This window comes from Salvelinus namaycush, chromosome 16 (assembly GCF_016432855.1).
Source record: "Salvelinus namaycush isolate Seneca chromosome 16, SaNama_1.0, whole genome shotgun sequence".
Lineage (NCBI taxonomy): Eukaryota > Metazoa > Chordata > Actinopteri > Salmoniformes > Salmonidae > Salvelinus > Salvelinus namaycush.
In genome coordinates, this window is record NC_052322.1 from 27,301,790 (window position 1) to 27,318,798 (window position 17,009).

A 17,009-nucleotide genomic window follows, 5' to 3' on the forward strand; every position below is an offset into this window, starting at 1 on the left:
CATCCACCTGACAGCTGGTGCATAATAAGAAGCTGATTAACGGCATGATCATTGCACAGGTACACCTTGCGCTGGGGACAATTTAAAAAAGCCCACTCTAAAATGTTCAGTTTTGTCACACAACGCCACAGATGTCTTAAGTCTGGAGGGAGCATGCAAGTGGCATGCTTACTGCAGTAATATCCACCACAGCTGTTGCTAGAGAATTTAATGTTAATTTCTCTACCATAAGCCACCTGTCATTTTAGAGAATTTGTCAGTACGTCCAACCGGCGACCACGTGTATGGCGTCATGTGGGCAAACATTTTGCTGATGTCAAAGTTGTGAACAGAGTGCCCCATGGTGGGGTTATGGTATGGGCAGGCATAATCTAAAAAACAACGAACACAATTGCATTTTATCGATGGCAATTTGAATGTAGATTCCGTGACGAGTTCCTGAGGCTCATTGTCGCGCCATTCATCCGCCTCCATCAGGCCATGTCGCAAGGATCTGTACACAATTCCAGAAAGTTCTTCCATGGCCGACATACTTACCAGACATGTCACCCATTGAGCATGTTTAGGATGCTCTCATAGTATACGACACCGTGTTCCAGTTTCTGGCAAAATCCAGCAACTTCGCACAGCCATTAAAGAAGAGTGGGGCAACATTCCACAATCAACAGCCTGATCAACTCTATGCGAAGATGTCTCGCGTTGTATGAGGCAAATTGTGGTCAGACCAGATACTGACTGGTTTTCTGATCCGCGCCCCTACTTTTTTTTTTAAAGGTATCTGTGACCAACAGATGCATATCTGTATTCCCAGTCATGTGAAATTCATAGATTAGGGCCTAATGAATGTATTTCAGTTGACTGATTTCCTTGTATGAACTGTAGCTCAGTAAAATCTTTGACAGTTTTGCATGTTGTGTTTATATTTTTGTTAGGTTTATATTTGCACCTCAGGAGACAGTTGTATGATATTTTCTGTTTAACACAACGCAATCACACAACCGCGACTTGACGCAGCTGTAGCTTGGAAACATCAAGTGTACTCTGGGAACTGTAGTGTTCTTAATTCAGCAAATCACAAAGGTGTTTTTGATTTTGTTTCATTTTTTGGTTGAAAACTGAATTAAAAAGACAACAGTTTATTAGACTTTGGTATAGGCTACAGTAGATTCTGACTCGAGTCCCCTTCCCAGTGCCTCATGTTTGTTTTTTAGATAATACATTCCCTTATTGTGAAACTAAAGCATGTAGAAAATGTATAGTGCAAGATCGTAATGTTGCTGTATCTGGTGTGCGCTCAACATCCTGACCTGTCCCCACTGAGTTAATCCTGCCTTTTAAGTGCACTGAAGTGCGTCAGTAGATACATGTACATGAATGAAATGTTGCTTTTAATTTGCACTCAACTGGTTTGAGATGTTTCCTCTACCTTCCAATAAAAGCTCTCAAATACCATTTAGTCTATTTTATAGGGGTGGAGGAGTTTGGTATGGAAAGTCAATGCTGTCTTAAGGCTTCTTCGGTATGTTTCAGTTTGGTTGGCGCCTAGCCAAACTCGGCTAGTCGAATGAGTGCTCTCACTCCCTTAAAAGCAACAATAGTACTGTTTGTCAATTTTGAGATGTCGTAGCCAGTCTCACAATAGCCCGAACTAATCTAAGATAACTCAGGAAATCTGTCATTAATTCTGACTTTTTTGCCGAAGAGATCTTAGTCCTGCAATTCTACATCTAACTAAGATGTTTGGTACAGTATTTTTCAATGAAAAACTGTGCATGAAAACGAGTCGTCTCTCGTTGAATGACAACAAATATTTGATTGAAGAACCCCTACTGTTGACCAATCGCCGACGAAGGGACATGGACTTCGGCTCCGAACTTTGGCTTGCTTCTACGATTTTTTGTTGTTGTATCCAAACAGCCGAAAAACACACTCACTAAAGTCCAAAACTAACAAAAACATCACAAAATGCAGTCATAATATATTTACAAACTCTGCTGAACTGTTTCAGCTATTAAGCATGGGGACGTCTTTAGTCTGCCTTGCAAGATTGTCTGGACTATTAATACACATATAATTGTATTATTCAAAGGATGTTACATTCCTAGGCAATCTGGGCAGCAAAGTTATACAATAGCCTTACTTTTTGAGTCAGATGAGCATGAGTTGATTGGAATGTTTGAATACAGCTCATGCAAACATAAACAGTAGACAGTAAAAACAGTATTACAAAATGTAAAAACAATACTCTAGATCTCGAGGGCCACTGTACATACTAGTGACAACTGCTAACCAGAATAGGATTGTCCTCACTAAAGGGCCTTTGAGAGGAAGCCACAGTGTGTCCTCAAGGTGAAGAGGTGTTGAAGAGGCCCCCCAGGGGAGAAGTCTTCACAGGCGAACATGATGACGTCGCTTGGTTTTCGTAGTAACAGGAACTGCAAGAAGTCGGCCATCATGGTGCGGAAATCTGGGTGCTGCCGCAGGTACGAGGCATGCTCCCCCTTCAACTCCTCCTGTAACACCCTGTGTAACACACACACACACACCAGGTCATGTTGGAAACTTATGGGTTACTGGTTTGAAAGTAAGGGGCTAGGCCAGGGTGAGAGTAGGGGGTAATGGTTAGGGTGTAGAGAAATACTTAATGTCACCTTTCTGTTCAGGAAATTGGAGTGCATCCGCAAGTCCTAACACACCAGACGCTTCTTCTCAAACACTGTCTTATCGTCCCTCACCTCTGACACACATACACCCAAACATGTAAATAGGGGAAGACTCCTAATTCTGTGTGTGATGTCCTCTTACCCATCAGGTAGGAAGTAGCAGTGCCAACACTGAGAGAGTTCCATTAACCTGAGCTGCGGTGCACCCAGCTATGGTCAGTGACGTGAACGGTAAAACGCGGTGAGGGAGGAGCGCCCTTCTCAAATGGAACAGTAATCTGCGCAGCTCAGTCATGTTGTCAACAAAGCAGCATGGTGCATCATTCAGAAACATAAATCTATTTTCTGTAAATATATGTTAGACTTTTCAAACTATGTTTCATTGGGAAGGCTGATAAATTGTTTTTATCAAAAGCAATCAAAGAATTTTGAGCTGACTTCGCCGTCGGTCAGAGCTGGGCTGTTGGCTCACGACCGGGATGCAGCCCGGTTCGAAATCAAATGCAAGGATCTACACGCGCGTCCGGGCGAGATTAATCAAACCCTTACTGCCAAGTGGCTGGGATGTCCTCCACTGAGTCCACTGTCCTCTCCACCCCAAACACCTCCAGTGTCTCCAGATTCATAAACTGGTAGGCTGTTTGGAATGAGAAACAGAAACAGTAAACACAGACTTAGAAAGTCCAACTCTCAGACCCCCTCCCCACCATCAAGCGAACATCATTACATGACTAGCTAGTAGCCTATAAGTAAATAGCCAGCTAACCATTTATACAAACTATTTTTCAGAGTCACACAATAGCAAGTACAGTAACGTTACAGTAGCATTTGCTAGCTAGTTATCTAGTAGGGTCATCACTAGTTACCACAAAGTTATAAACCCTGCCTATATTCTACAATTTATCATATTAAAATCGTATTTTAAACATAACGTTAACCGTATGTCTAACCCTTACCTTAAATTAGGACCAAAAGGCTAATTTTTGTTTATATGCATTTTTTTACGACAGACCATTTTGACTTTGTGGCTGTGCTATCTAGTGGAAACATGCTAGCTAGAGAATTAAATTAACCTAGCGGCTGTGCACATAAATTAACATTAGCTGGCTAGATTGCCATTATCAAGACACTCAACTAGCTAGCTTGTCTAGCCACAAACAGTTATGATAATTTAGCCACGAAAACAAATTACGCTCACCTGAGACTGTGTGATAATAGATCACTAAGAGCAGGTACTAGACGACAGTGCATGAGTGATTCCACTGTTCCATTCCTTCTGCGTGTGCATGTGAGCCAATCTCGTCCATGTAACAGCATGAATATAAAACGTTAATTACTTCGGCTGTGAGTTATTAAAAAAGAATAACCCTCAAAGAGAATTCATGCAAAAAAAATATTTATATTTTTGGCACAAAGGTGATAACAAAAGTATCGTTTTAGGAATTTTGTAAATGTACTTCTCAGAATTGTCTTTCTGGGCTTGGCATCAGTTAAACTGCAGTACCGCCAGTCTCCTCTGTGCACATGGGATCAGAGCATGTGAGTTGAGTTGAGCGGTTGGAACTCCGCTCCGGTCTTTCCTACCGCTCAGCTAAAAACCGCCACACTCACAGGAAAAAAAAGCTCCCGCACCAAATTCACTCCATTCATTAAAATCACAAATTAACTTAGGGATAGCCCCCTTTTTTTCAATATTCGCCTAAATGACATACCCAAATCTAACTGCCTGTAGCTCAGGCCCTGAAGCAAGGATTATGCATATTCTTGGTACCATTTGTGGAAGACAATCATGATACCAATAATTGCGTCTTATACACCAGATGTATGTCCTTGAACCGATTATGTTAAAATCGCACACAGGATCATTTAGTTGCTAATGGCAGCGTGCAGTCGGCCTTCTGCAAAATGAACTGTAAGAAGAAAAGATGCATTTATTACCCAGATAAGACTGAGTATTGTTTACATAAAATAGTAGACAGAAAAGCAACACTTCTCTCATTTGTTTGTTGGCTACCAGCAAAATAGCAATATGCAAACTGTGTGTTGGGTTCGGTAAGGTTGAATGTGTGCCTGCTTGCATGTATAGGTTACATGAACATACGAAAAGACTGGCTAGTAGAGCTGCACATTTAGGACTATTATGTAATTAGGGAAATACTTATTGAATAAATGTGGTGTACTCTTTATCATGATCCATAGTTGTCAAGTGATTTAGTAAGCAATGGAGAAGAAATGACTGAGAATGAACAAAAAAAGCAGACATACATTTTTTTTTACAATAAATGTTTTACATTGCATATCAAAAATATAATTTCACTTGTGATCTAGCCTACCATGAGGCTCTACTGTAGCCTATACCAGGGGCGCAACTTTCACTGGGGAAGGGGGGACATGTCCCCCCCACATTGTGAAATTGCATTTTTGACCCCCACGGTTTTATCATTGGAATGTGATACCAAACAAGGCAAAGGCGTGCTTTAGGACCGCGTGGACGCCTCCGAGCGGTCGGGTAGGCTGTTTGGAGTGTTTATCTGACTGGATAAAAAAATATAAAAAAGTTGTCTCCCCCCACTTCTAAAACCAAAGTTGTGCCCTTGGCCTATACTATACTTATTTCAACATAAGCATAGGCATAAAAAAACAATATTGTTCCTTTTGTATGCAGGAATATGGCTTTCAGTTTCAACTATTTTTTCATAGAGTAGTCTTCAATGAACATCTCTGCAAGGAATACTAAAGCAATTCATGCTTTTCTTAAGGCCTACAATGCACATTTTATGGTTATTTTATTGACCAAAGAATATCACAGTCTGGACAGCATATACATACAGTACAGCGACTAAACTCTATTTTTACAAAAGACCATAGATTAAAAGTCAACCACTTTATCAATAATAGTCTCTGGGAAAATATATATACTTTTATCGTAAAAAAAAAATATCCCAATCATTTCAGTTGCAAAATAGTCCACAACAATTGACATAGTCCACATCTTTAGTTCTTCCAGAGATAAAGATGGATTTGGTGTGAGAGTAACTTTGCATAGACTACAAGAACTGCTCAATGTTACTATGCTCAGTGCTGGTTTTAGTGTTTCCATGGAGATCCTAACTGGATAAACAGTGGGGCAACATCTTCAGCAGGTAATGGAGACAGTTGTAGAGTATCTCTGGAGTACTTTGAGTAGCCATTGTGGAAGAGCAGGGGACTCTTGACTGAGAAGGAGACAGTCTTGTCCCACACGTCTGTGCTGGAGACCCCGTTGTGGCGTTGGCTCTTGAGCGCCATGTAAAGTTTCTCCACCCTGTCAGTGCACTTTCTCTCTTTACCATTGTGGGAACAAAGAAAGGAAACATATGTTAAATAACCCTAGAGTATATATCTCCCATAAGATTAATTGATAAACATCTTCATCAGTTTAATATCCAGGTCCATTTGATGTGGTCTTTACCAGGTCTGTTGGTCCTTCATGCAGGGCTCTACAGTGCGACCATTTTACTCATATATGAGCTTAAATATTTTGATGTGCGACCTGGAATTTAAATGTACGATTCTAGCTTTATTACCTCAAATATTTTTCATTGTGCTCCTAAATTTCTTTGTGTTCGCCTATAGTTTTCAACTTAGGCGCACACGTACTTCTTGTAAAAAAGGTCAGCATAGAGCTCTGTCATGTTGAATGTGCTGTAAGATCTTTGTGTTTCGCCTGCTTTGAAATGAGGATGACTCTGTGTATCTCATGTGGCAATAAGAAGTGCATGAATTAATCAAATACAATGGCCCTGATCCAAATGAACAGGTTGGAGGTGCCCTTTAAAATGGTATTTCTAAAATTTATATTAGTTATTCATATGGACTATTTGATTTGGTGGTAATAGTATAATTACGCAATAAGGCCCAAGGAGGTGTGATATATGGCCAGAATAGCACGGCTAAGGGCTGTTCTTATGCACAACGCAACGCGGAGTGCCTGGATACAGCCCTTAGCCGTGGTATATTGGCCATATATCACAAACCATCGATGTGACTTTTTGCTATTATAAACTGGTTACCAACATAATTGGAGCAGTAAAAATAAATGTTTTGTCATACCCCTGGTATACGGTCAGATATACCATGGCTGTCAGCCTATCAGCATTCAGGGCTCGAAACACCCAGTTTATAATATAAAATCGTACATTTTCATGTATTAGTAAAATAGTCATCATAATATCTAAAAGACTTTGAAGTTTGACTTTTTATTTTATTTCCCTCTCTTACTTTCTCACTCATTCTATTTAATCTCCCTGTTTCTCACAGAGCAGGTCTCACATGGTCCATTGGGTGATAAGTGTCCTATCTGTCCAGATGGTGTTCCTGTGAGATCCCTGTGAGAGCCTTGTTGACTGCACTGTGCATGGGCAGTAGGGAGGAGGGGGCCCTGGTCACTCGAGCTTTGTTTGACGGGGCACACTTCCTTTGTCTGTTCGCCCCAGTGTCATTAACACTGAAGTGTGGGAAGCACAGGAGCACGGCGGCTCTCACGTTCCACTGGGGCAGGAAGGGGGAGCGTGTGACTGGGACACAGGCAGGGCGAGCAGGTGTGTGCTGTAGCAACGCTGGCAATCTATATCTACATGTGTTTGTTTCCAAAACTCAATTCTGGATATATACTGGGTTACAATGCAGACTATTCATGGCAGTTACAACTGTGCAATGTTTATAACACATAAATCTACTATCTGACAAATATACAGATCACACCAAAGTTGAACTTAAAACTTAATGTTGCCCAATCATCACCCCATTAATACATATTTACATGACATGGCATGGCACCAAAGATCCAAGGGTATGAACAGATCCTCATGGATATGAAGTTAGACTATTGAAAGCAACCTGTTTGATTAAGCTAGTGGACACACAGTAGCCCCATGAGCTATTTGAATCACAGTCCTATCTCAGTCTCACACCCACGTGTGCCCTGTGCCAAAACACTTTGTGCTCACCCTTTATTCTGTGATCCTGGCAAGAGACGAGCACACTCCTTCCTCTGGGGTCACCACTTTCCCAGATCCACAACGCGGCACCATGTCCGCTCCCCTCCCTCCACTCCCTCTCCCTGCCTGTCCCTCCCTCCCTCCCACCCATCCCTCTCCCTCCCCATCCCTCCACCTGCTCCCTGGAGGCACACTCTTTGTCCCCTCAGCAATAAACACTTCATTGAGCATGTGGCAGCCCAGCATCTATCAATGCCATTCCCAGCCCTCTCATTGGCTCCGGACTGTGAGAAACTCCAACAAGCCCAAGACCCACACATTCATATGGAGATTTAAGAGTATAAATAGGAGGGAGAACCAGAGGGAAGACAGCACATATCCAATTGGCTCTTTAATGAGACTTCAGCTCAACAGAACTACTACTGCTATATCCATTGGCACCAACTATGATTAGACAGGTGACTAACCCTAAGCAGCACCTCTCACTTACTAAGGTAAACAAATGCTTTTAAGTCTTTGAATACATAAATACATTTCGTACTTATTCTATTGCTGTTGATACTAGTACAGGGCAGATCAAGTTTACTAAATTGTTCCTTGTTTTCTCTTTGTGTAGATAAGGAAGCCAGTGGTGGAGAAGATGCGTAGGGATCGCATCAACACCAGCATCGAGCAGCTCAAGTCCCTCCTGGGTCCCGAGTTCCTCCGCCAGCAGCCCGACTCCAAGCAGGAGAAGGCCGACATCTTAGAGATGACTGTCTATTTCCTGAGCCGCCAGCAGCAGGCAGGAAGTTCCTCCACTGCAGCAGCCAATGAGGGCTACTCTCGCTGTGTGCAGGACGCTGTCAGCTTCCTGTCTCAGTGTGAGGTGAAGACACAGTCCTACAGCTCGCTGCTGAGCCACTTCCAGAGCCTGCAGACATCCAGCCAACACAGTCAGGCTCCCTGGTCCTTCTCCCCGCCGGGCTCCCCAGTCCACCAGGCCACCACCAAGGGTGTGATGAGCCCCGTCTCCCATCCACTCTGGAGGCCCTGGTAGAGCAATGCTTCAGACTTTTTCATGTCAGACAAACGGAATTGGACAGGCCAGTCTATATTATGACAGGCATGGACAGTGGTGTTCGGAGTGACGGAGGTCTAATTCTTTTGCATTTGGCAAGAGATGCTATGTCGATAGTCTTCATCCAGATGAAGCAAGGGCATATTTTGCCAGTATTCCTTTGAAAGGAAGGATTCTATGAAATGATTCAGATTGGTTTGGATACATACTCTGTATATGAAAATGTACAGTGAATTAATAGTGTTACTATTATGCATGTTCTTGTCTGAGAACGATAACTCTGAAAATACAAACAGAGTTAAATTATGCTAATAACATACTTTTATTGTATGTCTAACCCATAATGGGTTGCTACTGTTTATTTGGTGTCTGTGACACCACCTGTTTTTTTTGCATTTAAAAAAAAAATATTTACAATGAATTGTCACAATGATACAATGTATCAATTTGGTGATGTATGAATATTATGCTTCAAATGGATCCAATGAATCTACTTTAAATGTACATCATGTCATGATTATGTAAAATGTATGTTATTAATAATACAAATATTCAATGTTCAAGGAAAATGCTAAAATGTTCATTCTAACTTCGAAGAGACACCATTCATAAAGTGATGTTGTGTATTCAACACGAGTTTGTGTAAGTTTGTTTGTTTGCCTTTATTGATTTAAATTACACTATTTGGAGTGACATGTCATAAAGCTTTTGAAAATAAATGAACTTCAATTGAAGTTTCTCAACATTGACATTTTTGGTTCTATTTTCTCTGTTGTATCAACTCATATCTGCACAAAGTTCACCACCCACATCCATTCTGATGACATCAGTAGTATGGCTAACTTTTTAATCCACAAATTTATAAAGACGACAGTATACTATCTAGTAAGTATATTGATTGACTATATTCACAAACCTAAATCTAGATTGTGAGGAGCACCTATCCTACTGCCCAGAGATGTCAGATCAATATTGGTTCCTGGTTGACAAACCCAAACCTTGAAACCTATTGTTGATTTGTGGTTGGACAAAATCTGTGCCTAAAATAATGACTTTTTGCAGAGGAATGCATGCCCATAACTATGAAGGGCTCCCATCAAGAACACCACATTACTGAGGACACCTGTCTAAATGTATATCCTATCTACTATATATGTCTATACTTCACTCACATAGAACATAACCTATTCTTTTTAACTGGTTCGGTCACACCAAATAATCACACTACGGATTAAGGGATGTGATTAATATCGTATGATATATAGTATGTCCTGATCTTTAGCAGTAAATTTAGTGCAGAGTAGTGGCAAAAAGTGAATCACCAACTTGAACATTTATATAGTTCTTAAGAAGAGTAAACTTTGATGACCTTAAACTTGAATATTTTAACTATTTTTGTCAAGTTTTTGTTCCAACCTCTTTGCTAACACACCAGATACAAATAATCAACTAATCATGGTCGTCAGTCTAGGCCATGACTAGCTGAGTCACATGTATTCCACCCCCCCCCCCCCCCCCCTCCCCTCCCCCCATAGGCATGGCTGAAGTTTCTCAGGGTTAGTCCTGCAGATGGTCTGGCGGTGGCTATGGCCCCCTCTCTCCCTCCAACCAGAGATCAAACACCGTGGCTAATGTGATGTGTAACAAGACACACTTCTATTGTCCCCTTATTGAGGCCAGTGAATGGACAGAGAGTGTGGGAAACAGGGGCTAGCACACTCCCAAAGGCAGAGGGCTGATGGGAACCTGCCTTACTCCTCCACAGGCCTGGCAGTCCAGAGTGTATGGCAGGAATTGAGTCTGTGGGTGGGTCACTGTTCACACACACTTAAAGAGCCACGGACAAAGGCTAGCCAAACTGTCTCGTCACCACACTGTCAATGTGGTCAATTCACGGATAGCCCGAAAGGGAATGTCTAGCTAACAGGTAAATCATTTTTGTATAGATGAAGTTGACAAATTCCCCTTTATGAGTAGCTCTAACTGCCTTCATGGAAAACGTTCAATGTTCATCCAGGCCAAAGTGGAAGAAAAAGACAGGGCGATCGTGTAGCTCTTTGTCGATGTGCAAGGCACCATTAACTAGATTTTTTCCAGATGGTCTGTGACATAGGGTTTCTGTTTGTCATGTGACAAAGGATCAATTAACATTCCCAATGGGGCATTGGGGGAGCGGCCTGGCTTTTGTAGCTCATCTACCCCAGTGCTGGTGACTGGTGGGAAACTAGGAGGAGAGAGTTCTCCTCACAGCACCCACAGGCCAGGCCACACATCTGTGACCTTTGCGCTGCCTGAACCACAACCATGGCAGAGTGCCAGTGACTGTGGCATTGTCCCCAGTCTCCCCACCCTGGCCCAGCAGCACATAGTCCATCAAAAATCATAGCTAGAAGTTCTGGGATTTTTCTTGGGAAAGTATCCATTTATCTTATTAGTTACAGCGTTACACTGTAGTGCCTCTTCTTTGTATTCAATGCCATAATATTTACCTCCAGGAGATATAATAACTCTTCAGTCATAGGGCTACTTTCAATTGGAAAAATAAACTGTTGCTGTGAGACAATGCATTCTTGAATTAACCTTTCCTGGGTGCAATAAATCCACGCGTGGGCATGAGTTGTCTTGAGCTTTCCCACACTCAACAGCCAATGAGAACAGATATACAGACAACAGATAACACAATGGTTCAATGACTCAACTGTCTGTCAGTGGGGAGACTGCTTGTCTGGACGGAGTGTGTGCGAGGGGTGAGTGTGAGGACAGTGTGGTGTGTGTGTGGGCACACAACCTCCTCCCTCTGCATACCTCTGGATGTGTGAGAAAAGTCTGAAGTATACATAAGTGTGTGTGATCCCCACATTCCAACACAGCAACAGCCTGTGTCTATGTGATTGTCTTCTGTATCAGACATTAGCATCATTTAGCATTAGCATCATTTAGCATTAGTATCATTTCATAACAATAATAGCCTACTGGTTATTATACCACTAACTTTAAAAAAGTGTTGTAAACACTCTATTGCACAATTGGCTGCTTAAATAAAATGAATTGTATCCGGATTTTATGTCTTTTGTCGAAACTATGCAACAATTCAACTCATTTTTGGTTAATTATAATGAATATTGCTTGGAGAAAGAAAACTCTAAAGATTAATTTTATTTGTGAATTCTATACTGGCTTGATTGTGTTAGATGAAAGGGTTCTCAGGACGTCAACTAGAACATTTAATGAACTGAAACTACTTAGATATTTTCTTCATGGTCTAAATTAGTCTCTTTGAAGAGGGCTATTCCCTTCAAAAATGTGTCTCCATTTCACTTGTTTTTACCTGTCATTATGTTGGAATGTTAATTACATGTATAATGTATTAATGTATTATTAATCAATAGTTGCTGCTTATCTTGGGAAACATCCCTGTATTGCCTCTACTACCCCGTTACCCATCAAGTTATTGATGTTTCTCCTATTGTTGCGATGGGCAGCCCTGTGGTCTCAGTAGTGTGGGAACCCCAGCTGGGCCTGGGCCACATGGCTTTGTCATGCTAATCCCTTGCTATATAAAGGGGGAGAGATCCCTCAGAGGGCCCAGACCACACTCTGCAGCCCAGAAAAAGTAGCCAACAGACCTGTCACTCTCACGTGGACATGGCTCCCTGCTTAACTAACTTCTCCTCTTTCCACCATCTGAAGTTCGCAGAAAAAGACATTAAGGTATGTATTAGGTTCAATCAATGTATGTGTGTATATACAGTATAAAATGTGTATATTCATGTATATTGTGGCTTTTTGTAGTATTTGACTGAATTTCTTGGTGTCATATATTAGAACTGTCGACTAATCAAATGTTCTTCTCTGCCTCCTCAGATAAGGAAACCCATCGTGGAGAAGATGCGTCGAGATCGCATTAACGGCTGCATAGAGCAGCTCAAGCTCATCCTGGAGAAGGAGTTCCACAAAGAGGACCCCAATACCAAGCTGGAGAAAGCCGACATCCTGGAGATGACCGTGAGATTCCTGAGGCAGCAGCAGCAGCCGCAGCCGGCTCCATCTCAGAGGGACTACAGCAAGGGTTACTCACAGTGCTGGAGGGAGTCTCTGCAGTTCCTGTCTGGAAGCCCCAAGAGAGACACCACCACCACCTCCGCTGGACCTCTTCAGGGGCTCCAACAGCAGCTCTCCTCCCAGGCCCAGAGATCCTGCAGCAGCCCGATGGGCCGCTCCACCTCCCCAGTTTCCTCCATCTTCCGTCACACCGCGACGCTCCAGGACAAAGGAGTTAAAGATCCAGTCTGGAGGCCCTGGTAGAGAGAGTTACTGGAATCACTGTAAAACCTGAGGGAAACACTGGACTGTATGCCCCTCACTATGTAGGAAATATGCATTTCCAACCACCTCCACCGTTGTGGGTTTACTGAGCTCTTATTGTCTCATCACATTGATGGCCATATATGTGTGGCACATTTGATTTATGGCATATTTGAAGTGAGGGTTGTCACTTTTTTGTGAAGATTGTTATTTCTCCTACTTGTTTTATCACATTCGTTTTTTTGTTTGTATTGAAGAATTTAGGTCATTATTGAGTTATATTTTATTGTGAAATTTGAATTTATGGTGAAATTATTGCTTACTCCAGTGGAGTTCATGTGTTATGCTAGACGTAACAGTAACTACAATAGACTACTGTATTTTCACCAGCAATTATTTGAGGATATTTCTCTTTTATTATTAATATGTTATGTTTGGATGGATGTATCTTTTATAAAGGGACTAGTGTGTTGGTATACTTTGTAATAGCACTGTTGCTATTGTTCTGATAGTTTATATTGCATTAAAGAAGCTCTTAAAACTACGTGTATGACAATAAACCTATAATAACAACCTATCTTTTGTCCAGGATTGTTCTTTTTGACCAAATTGTAGTGGATCTTGCAGTTCACCAATTCTGTTCTAACCAGTTCATATGATCCTCCTCCATGAAATGCCTTCTCACATTTGATTAACAAATTCAGGAAAATCCACATATACATTTTGCAATAGTTTCCCTTTATAGGCATCTGTATGGGTTTAAATCAGCTGTCCCATTGAGCTCCTGAATCCTGCCACCGCAGATACCCAGTGAGAGGGCACACAGACAGACGGGCACTCACACCAACAGAAGGCAAGGCACCTCTCTATGGCCTGCCCATACAGTGCCTTCAGAAAGTATTCAGACCCCTTGACTTTTTCCACATTTTGTTATGTTACAGCCTTATTCTAAAATGTATTAAATAAATAAAAAATCTCAGCAATTTACACACAATACATGTTGTATTGTAAGCAAAAACATGTTTTTAGAAATGTTTGCAAATGTATAACAGATAAAAAAGAGAAATACCTTATTTACATAAGTATTCAGAACCTTTGCTGTGAGACTCGAAATTGAGCTCAGGTGCATCCTGTTTCCATTGATCATCCTTGAGATGTTTCTACAACTTGATTGGAGGCCACCTGTGGTAAATTCAATTGATTGGACATGATTTGGAAAGGCACACATCTGTCTATATAAGGTTCCACAGTTGACAGTGCATGTCAGAGCAAAAACCAAGCCATGAGGTCGAAGAAATTGTCCGTAGAGCTCCGAGACAGGATTGTGTCGAGGCACAGATCTTGGGAAGGGTGCCAAAAAATGTCTGCAACATTGAAGGTCCCCAAGAACACAGTGGCCTCCATCATTCTTAAATGGAAGAGGTTTGGCACCACCAAGACTCTTCCTAGAGCTGGCCGCCCAGCCAAACTGAGCAATCCGGGGAGAAGGGTCTTGGTCAGGGAGGTGACTAAGAATCCAATGGTCACTCTGACAGAGCTCTAGAGTTCCCCTGTGGAGATGGGAGAACCTTCCAGAAGGACAACCATCTCTGCAGCACTCCACCAATCAGGTCTTTATGGTAGAGTGACCAGACCGAAACCACTCAGTAAAAGGCACATGACATCCCTCTTGGAGTTTGCCAAAAGGCACCAAGATTCTCTGGTCTGATGAAACCAAGATTGAACTATTTGGCCTGAATGCCAGGTGTCACGTCTGGAGGAAACCTGGCACCATCCCTACGGTGAAGCATGGTGGTGGCAACATGCTGTGGGGATGTTTTTCAGTAGCAGGCACTGGGAGACTAGTCAGGATAGAGGCAAAGATGAACAGAGCAAAGTACAGAGAGATCTTTAATGAAAACCTGCTCCAGAGTGCTCAGGAGCTCAGACTGGGGCGAAGGTTCACCTTCCAACAGGACAACGACCCTAACCACACAGCCAAGACAACGCAAGAGTGGCTTCGGGACAAGTCTCTGAATATCCTTGAGTGGCCCAACCAGAGCCCGGACTTGAACCCAATCGAACATCCCTGGAAAGCCCTGAAAATAGCTGTGCAGCAGCAATCCCCATCCAACCTGACAAAGCTTGAGAGGATCTGCAGAGAAGAATGGGAGAAACTCCCCAAATACAGGTGTGCCAAGTAGTGTCATACCCAAGAAGACTCGAGGCTGTAATCACTGCCAAAGGTGCTTCAACAAAGTACTGAGTAAACGGTCTGACTACTTATGTAAATGTGATACTTCAGTTTTTTATTTATAAAAAAACAGTTTTTGCTTTGTCATTATGGGATATTGTGTGTAGATTGATTAGGGAAAAAATGATTTAATACATTTTTGAATAAGGCTGTAACGTAACAAAATGTGGAAAAAATAAATGGGTCTGAATACTTTCCGAAGGCACTGTATTAACACTTTCTATTTTTCTAAAGAGAGGCCAGACATATGCCACACAGACACTGAAGAAAGACCACCAAACCAGCTGCATCTAAAGAGGGTTAACTTTGGTTTTAAAACGACAATCATTTTTAAATATATAATAATTTGAGTCTTTTGACCAGGATTGATATTTTTGAGCAAATTGTAGTGGATCTTGCTGTCCATCAATTATATTCTAACCAGTTCATATGATCCCCTTCCACGAAATGTCTTGTCATTTTGATGAACAAATTCTGGAAAATTCACATATAACTGTAGCAATAGTTTCCCCCTAAGAGGCTTGGGTTAAGTATGGACGTTTTGCGTTATGGAAAAGACTCGTTAACACATTAAAGGGCAACTCTACCACTTTTCAAAATCATATTAATTCTCTCCAAAGCCATATCAATGTCTACAAATGTGAAAATAGCACATTTCTACATTTTATTGTGGAAAAAGAAAAACCCTTGAATGAGTAGGTGTGTCCAAACTTTTGACTGGTACTGTATGTATACACTGATATGGTGCTGGAGATAATGAGTATGACGTTGAAAAGTGGTGGAATTGCCCTTTAAGGAAATACAAAGAAGGAAAACAAGGTTATTTCTTTATTTCAAATAGTTATTTTATTTGGTTATTTCTTTATTTCAAATAGTAAAAAGCGCTATACAAAGAAAAGTATATTAATTGATTAAAGCAAAAAGTATCAGAGTACCAAACTTGTACACGTAACCACAGCAGTGTTCTAGAATATTGGACCGTTGAGTTTTATACTTTTCGAATTCTCAGTGCAGCAAAAGCAATTTCTCCAACTGTCAACAGATTCAAATGATTAGAGGATGAGTACCAAGAGACGCATTGGTTGGGAATTGTGGTTAGTTGTGCGTTCGGTCTGTGCGTCCCCTGTGGATGGGGGTCTAGCTATGTCACAATGGGACGCCGGACCATCGTGTCCTAGCTTCTGCGCTTCTGATTTACGCTTTATGTAATGTACATAGTGAATAACACATTTGGATTTAAAACCATAAAGATAGATAGATCTTTGTATATTCGCAATTATAGCGTCTGTGGCAGCACCATTGAGGCTTAGTCAATTTTCTTCTTCACGATTGGCTGATCCCTCCTGATGACCCATTGGACATGACTCCAACAGGGTCACCAAGAGGGATCAGCCAATGAAGTAACTCCCACCCAGTTGACTACATTAAAATGGTGGAAGCCCTCAATGGCACTGCCCATGCTAATACGGTCTTTCAGCCACTAGAGCCTCTTTCATTCTCTATGTTTAAAACAGAGCACTATGGGACATGTGTATGGATATTTGGGATAGCTGGTTTCAAATCAAAGGCTTATACCGATGTAGGATCTCAATTTGTTGCTGAATGTTCCTGCACATCAGAGAATGCAAATGTGTACTGTATTTTATTTTTTCAAAGGCTTCTAAAGTTTGTCATTTACATTTAAAAATGTCAAACTTGATTTGCCCTAAGGAAAAATGTATCAACCCATACAAAAATGTCCATTAATTATAATCCACATAATAATTCAC

At 41.6% G+C, this 17,009-nt stretch overlaps 2 protein-coding genes and 1 long non-coding RNA gene across 3 annotated transcripts; 2 read left to right on the forward strand and 1 right to left on the reverse strand.

Annotated features, from left to right (window-relative positions):
* Positions 1 to 930: 930 nt before the first annotated feature.
* LOC120060735 lies at positions 931 to 3,944 on the reverse strand. Its single transcript, XR_005478263.1, has 3 exons — positions 3,862 to 3,944; positions 2,806 to 3,300; positions 931 to 2,523 (listed from the first exon to the last, which is right to left on the reverse strand). It is a non-coding gene; the product is annotated as an uncharacterized LOC120060735 (long non-coding RNA).
* A 4,099-nt stretch (positions 3,945 to 8,043) lies between these two features.
* Positions 8,044 to 9,451, forward strand: LOC120060736 (transcription factor HES-5-like). The gene is made up of 2 exons (XM_039010144.1): positions 8,044 to 8,136; positions 8,259 to 9,451. Exons 1-2 carry the CDS (start codon positions 8,089 to 8,091, stop codon positions 8,679 to 8,681), a joined length of 471 nt encoding a protein of 156 aa, XP_038866072.1. The 5' UTR covers positions 8,044 to 8,088; the 3' UTR covers positions 8,682 to 9,451.
* Positions 9,452 to 12,347: 2,896 nt separating this feature from the next.
* LOC120060806 (transcription factor HES-5-like) lies at positions 12,348 to 13,007 on the forward strand. Its single transcript, XM_039010228.1, has 2 exons — positions 12,348 to 12,413; positions 12,567 to 13,007. The coding sequence occupies exons 1-2, from the start codon at positions 12,348 to 12,350 to the stop codon at positions 13,005 to 13,007; spliced, it is 507 nt and encodes a 168-aa protein (XP_038866156.1).
* The last annotated feature ends 4,002 nt before the right edge of the window (positions 13,008 to 17,009 follow it).